The sequence below is a fragment of the Henckelia pumila genome, chromosome 4, assembly GCF_033568475.1.
Source record: "Henckelia pumila isolate YLH828 chromosome 4, ASM3356847v2, whole genome shotgun sequence".
NCBI classification, from domain to species: domain Eukaryota; kingdom Viridiplantae; phylum Streptophyta; class Magnoliopsida; order Lamiales; family Gesneriaceae; genus Henckelia; species Henckelia pumila.
The window spans coordinates 228,281,618-228,287,129 of record NC_133123.1 but is presented as its reverse complement, the minus strand read 5'-3'; the positions used below and the strand labels follow the sequence as shown (position 1 = coordinate 228,287,129).

Sequence of the window (5,512 nt, the reverse complement as noted above, 5' to 3'; positions counted from 1 at the left end):
GTATTATAGGTTTCTTCGAGGTGGTTGAACGCAAAAGAGAAGGGATGAGCAAAAACTTAAATAAGATAATCTGAATAATTAGATCAACTCATTCATCGAACATGTGGTGTGCTGTATACATAAGAGAGGGTTCACATGCAAAATAGAGACATGAACTAGCCCAACCAAAAGGCATAAAAAGTCAACCCAAAACACAATAAGACACTAGCACCATAAGGCCATGTAGCAAGAAATCCCCTATTCAAAGATAATAATAAATTTGTAAATAAGAGGAAAATATGAAACGACTCTAAAATAATTATTTAATTTAATAAAGAAAATACAGGATTTTTTTTAAAAATTTTGCCATGACTCGTTTTAAAAACTAGTAAAAGCCAACCTGTCACAGACAACAGTTCAACAAATAAAATAAATGCCTGGTAAATTTAATCCAAATACGATAATCATAAAAATCTAAAAAGAAGAGTTTATCCCACCCAGTTGCGGAATAATAAACTGTTCAGTTTACAAGCCAAATATTCTAAAGTAGGGAAAACACCTCCTGCAAATGACTGACAGGGTATGAAATACTACGACTCATAAATGAAAATATCAGAGTTTGCGGATCAACTAAAAGCACGTCGGTCAAGGGCCTGCACCACCGGTGACCTCCCCCTGGGGATCCCGCCCCTCAGCCTCAAAGTAGAAGTCATCACCTGAAAACAAATAAGTGAAGTGAGTCTAAAAGACTCAACAAGAATATTGGGGGGGGGGGGGGGGATAACGAGTACTACGTAAATACAAGCACAAGCAGATTAAAAATAACTTGTAGTAAAATAATTTCGTGCCCTTAACTTAGAATAAATGATTCTAAATGAAAGGAGTGAACATGAATGACAAATATACATGGCTAAGTCAAACATAAATAATTGAATAAACTGATCTTAACATAGTCATAAATATTGAACTTAGATCCTTGGATTGTGACTCTGTGATTTCGATCATGATCATGGCTGCAGTGCACTATGCCGCAAGGAAGTCAGGATAAAACCCAACCCAATCTTGCCCTAAATTGGTAAGGGAGGCCAATATATCTCTCAGCCCAACACAAATACATGCTAAGGTAAGGAAACCCATAATTTGGTAAGGGAAGCCAAAACGTCTCTCGGCCCCACACATACACATGAATAAATGTAGTTACAACCATCTCACTTCGTTCATTGTTGTGAAAAATACTCGCAAGCGTACGAGTGTCAATTTTTAATATAGTGAAAAATCAAGTATTGATCCCACAGAGAGTAAAATGAAAATATTCAGTGCTTGTAATTAAAATAGTCTAAACTTTATCTAGAAAATCAAAATCTCAGAATTTCGCAGAATAATAAAATAAATAATGAGTTTTTAGCAAGCACGCACACAACTTTCAGATAAATAACAATCAGAGAAAAATGGTCTAGAGGTTTAAATTTTACCTGATTTCAACAACAATCAATCCTAATTAATTAATCTTCATGAATTTCAATCAATTAATAGTCAAAAATACTTAAGTGTATTATTCCCTCTCCCGAGTGCCGAATAAAATATATCAACTACAATTCAATTCCAATATCCCTATTAAGAATGTAATTGCAATGATCAATTCAAAACAATGTTCTTTTTTAAAAGCTCTATTAAAATTATACACTCTCCCGAGCTATATAAATAATTAACAGTGTATTTTTTATTGGTCCTATTCAAAATCTTCTCTCCCGAGTGCCAGATTTCAAATAAATATTACAAATCAATTATTGATCAGATAATTGAAAATACAATCAATTCTAGAAAAACAATTAATTTAGAAGAAACTCAATTCAATAAAATCAAAAATTCATGAAAGTGTATACACCAGGTTCCATCCGATCTCTAGACTCTAAAAAATTAGTTCATACTCAAATTTAAATAAACACAAAACATGTTTATTAATCCAGACATAAATTCTGAAATAAATAAATAAAATATAAGAATCAAATCCGTCGTCGATGCCGTGTCCGATCTAACGATCTTCGTCTTCGTTCTTCAAGTAAAGCTCCAAAATACTTCCAGAAAATCACACGATCACTTCTCTGATTTTTTGATGTACGTATTGTGAGTGTTGCAGCTTTTTTCAATCTGACACTCAAGAATCCCTTTTATATCGCATGAAAAAGCCCACTCAAAAGCCCAAGAAGATAAAAACTTTCCTTCACTCAATAATTTTAAAACGCCGAGAATTTCCATCACGTGCGGGCGCTCCAAATCTCTTAGGCGGGCGCGCATGAGTCTCTGAATCCTATTCTTCACTATCACATGATATATGCGCGTTTGCTCTTCTTCAAAGAATCTTTAGCGCTAAGTTAAGCGCAAACAAAAAGCCCAATAAGACAAAACCCATTTCTTTCTCTTCTTTTCTTTTCTTCTAAGCGTCTTCTTTCCTTTCTTTTATTCTTTTAATTCTTTTCTCTTCTCAAATTATTATTTTTCTTCTCTTTTCCAAATAAATTCAATAATATACTACAACCACAAAAACAACAAAACTCCGCATAAATCTGCTCGAAACAAACAATTAATAATTAAAATCATATATAAATTAAGTGTATAAAATACACTTATCATTCATAAAAATACTTTCTTTCATACTTGAATATGGACTTAGCATGCATATGTAAATATGACGTACATGTAAATGTTGATCGATAATCATGCATATGACTCACACAAGAATGACCGGGATGGTGTTTTAGGAACTAAACCAAAAGATGGAAAATTTAACCCATAAATTTCACTTATGACAACCTTGAGCGGTTTACCCGTAAAATTTACAACTTGCTCGATTCTTATCCAAGAAGGATTCCGCTTGAAACCATGACTCCACGACACTTAGAACTAAGTAGAAAATTCATCCTCGCAATTTATTTCCTAAGCGATCATTTTTCAAAAAGCCGATTTCCGGGCAGCAGCCCTTTAGTGTTCAACAAAATTCTGCACCTTAACATTAAAAACAAATCTAAAACTCGCCCCAAACTTAACCGAATTAATTTTCGCTTGTACCAACATATTCCCAACATCCTAGACTAATTCCCGACCCGAGCCCATGGCCAAAACCCGAGCTTAAACCTGGTTTCAAAACAGCTTCCGGACAACCCAAATGCTTAGAAAAATTCTGCTCAAGTTCCCAAGTCCAAACTCAATCCAAGACTTAGCTATAAACCTTCCAATCCACCAAAACTCTAATTCTAGGACCAAGTCCAAAGATCAACCATGTTTCCAGCCCCTACAACTCGCCTTAAATCATCCTAAACCCGGCTCAATGACGGCACTTAAACACTTATCAAAACCGACCCTTACCACTCCACTTTTGAATGCCTCCCCCAAACCAAAACCAAGCACGACTCCAAGACTTCCTACAAGCCACCACGTGAACTACATATCAACCATGGCAGCCCCTCAAGCACCATCCAAATCATCACACAACACACAAAAAGAAAACAACACAGTTCGAACCGATCATGCTAGCAAACTCCAAAATTTCGAAACCTCAAAGCATGGAATAAATTCTGGAAATGATCACAGTTGGCATAACTTCACATACTTGCATTTCAAAACCATATATATATATCATAATTAATCAAGCATTACGATTTCAACAGGAACACAAAAAAAAAAAAGAAGTCTCGGCTGGACAGGAAAAACAATAGGGAAACTCGAGCAGGGCATACAAGTGTAGATATATTTCAAATATTTCATGGAATGCAACACCCAATATATATATACTAATGTATAAGGGGAAACAAGGAAGCCATATCCTTTCCTATGCTAGAAAGAAGGGCAGAAATCGAAGGACACAAGAGCTCAAAGGGTTGAGGCCGTGAGCTGCTACGAATCCAAGAGTGAGCTGGAGCCGAGCTCGAAGGAGAGAACCAGCTCATCCAGCTTGCTGGAGGGATTCACCGAGATAGAAAATGAAAATTGAAGAGCTAAAGGAGAAGAGAAACGAAGCCAGCAGATCCCACGAAGAGCAGGGGAGGTCGGCGCTTTGTGTGTGGATGTGTGGGTGTGTTGTGCGATTTTGAGTGTGTGTGTGGCTAGGGTTAAATCTTGAATATAAGTAGGTATACACTAGAAAAATGAGAGTGTAGGAATTTCAAAGGGGAAAAAGGAAACACACTATTAAAAAGTGTTAAACCCCACTAGCAATTAAGGCTACAAATTAAATCGCACTAAATAAAAAAAAAATTACGAGCTTAAAAAAATCCTAATTTAAAATATTAAATTCGATTTTACTAATCAGGAAATAAAATACTAATTTTTGCAAAAGTAAAAAATAATAATAAATTCTAATGCGCGGAAAAAATATAATATTTAGGCAAATAAATACCGAAAATTAAAATAATTAAAATTATAAAAATTGAAAGTAGTTTTAGGCATGAAACTTTAATTAAGAAATTTTAGGCGTTACAATTCCTCCCTCCATAAAATGGAATTTCGTCCTCGAAATTCAAGACTTACCAAAGAGCTCTGGATAACGAGTCCTGATATCTGCCTCTGCTTCCCAAGTGGCCTCTTCATCCGAGTGATTCTGCCATCTCACTTTGACCATCGGAATCGACTTGTTACGGAGTCTCCTCTCCTGTCTATCCAAAATCCGAATGGGCCTCTCCTCATTAGTCATGTGAGGAGATAACTGAAGTGGTTCCATGCTAAGCACATGAGACGGATTCGAGACGTACTTCCTTAACATCGACACATTGAAGACATTATGGACTCCATCAAGGTTAGGCGGCAAGGTCACCCTATAAGCCAATGCCCCTACTCTGTCCAATATCTCAAAGGGTCCTATAAACCTTGGTGCAAGTTTTCCTTTCTTCCCGAATCTCATTACACCCTTCATAGGAGCTACTCGGACAAACACATGATCTCCCACCGAGAACTCCAAGTCTCTCCTCCTATGATCGGCATAACTCTTCTGCCTGCTCTGTGCAGTCCTCATCCTATCACGAATCTTGGCTACAACTTCGGCAGTCTGCTAAACAATATCGGGTCCCAACTCTGACCTCTCACCAACCTCGGTCCATAATATCGGTGATCTAAACGGTCTCCCATAGAGTGCCTCGTAAGGCGCCATACCAATGGTGTCCTGATAGCTGTTGTTATATGCAAATTCCACCAATGGCAACCTCGACTCCCAAGTATCGTGAAAGTCAATGACGCAGGCTCTCAAAAGGTCCTCTAGAATCTGGATCACCCTTTTGGACTGTCCATCCATCTGCGGGTGAAAGGCGGTACTAAACAAAAGCTTCGTACCCAAAGCTTCATGAAGACTCTTCCAAAAAGTCGACATAAACTACGGATCTCTATCAGAAACTATGGAAACAGGGACTCCATGAAGCCTGACTATCTCCCGGACATACAACTCCGCATACTGAGTCATAGAGAAATTTGTACTCACTGGCAAGAAATGTGTCGACTTAGTGAGACGGTCGACAATAACCCAAATAGCATTCGAACCTCTCACTGT

At 37.2% G+C, this 5,512-nt stretch overlaps 1 protein-coding gene across 1 annotated transcript; it reads right to left on the bottom strand.

Annotated features, from left to right (window-relative positions):
- Positions 1–624: 624 nt before the first annotated feature.
- On the bottom strand, positions 625–4,873 carry LOC140862861 (uncharacterized). Its single transcript, XM_073265897.1, has 2 exons — positions 4,504–4,873; positions 625–695 (listed from the first exon to the last, which is right to left on the bottom strand). Exons 1-2 carry the CDS (start codon positions 4,871–4,873, stop codon positions 625–627), a joined length of 441 nt encoding a protein of 146 aa, XP_073121998.1.
- Positions 4,874–5,512: the final 639 nt, after the last annotated feature.

What these genes read in the sequence shown, in the direction of transcription:
- LOC140862861 (XM_073265897.1), bottom strand. Translation starts at nt 4,873, where the DNA reads ATGAGATTCGGGAAGAAAGGAAAACTTGCACCAAGGTTTATAGGACCC. An exon ending in TCGTTATCCAGAGCTCTTTG is followed by an intron (nt 696 to 4,503) that starts GTAAGTCTTGAA and finishes ATTTGTTTTCAG; the next exon opens with GTGATGACTTCTACTTTGAG.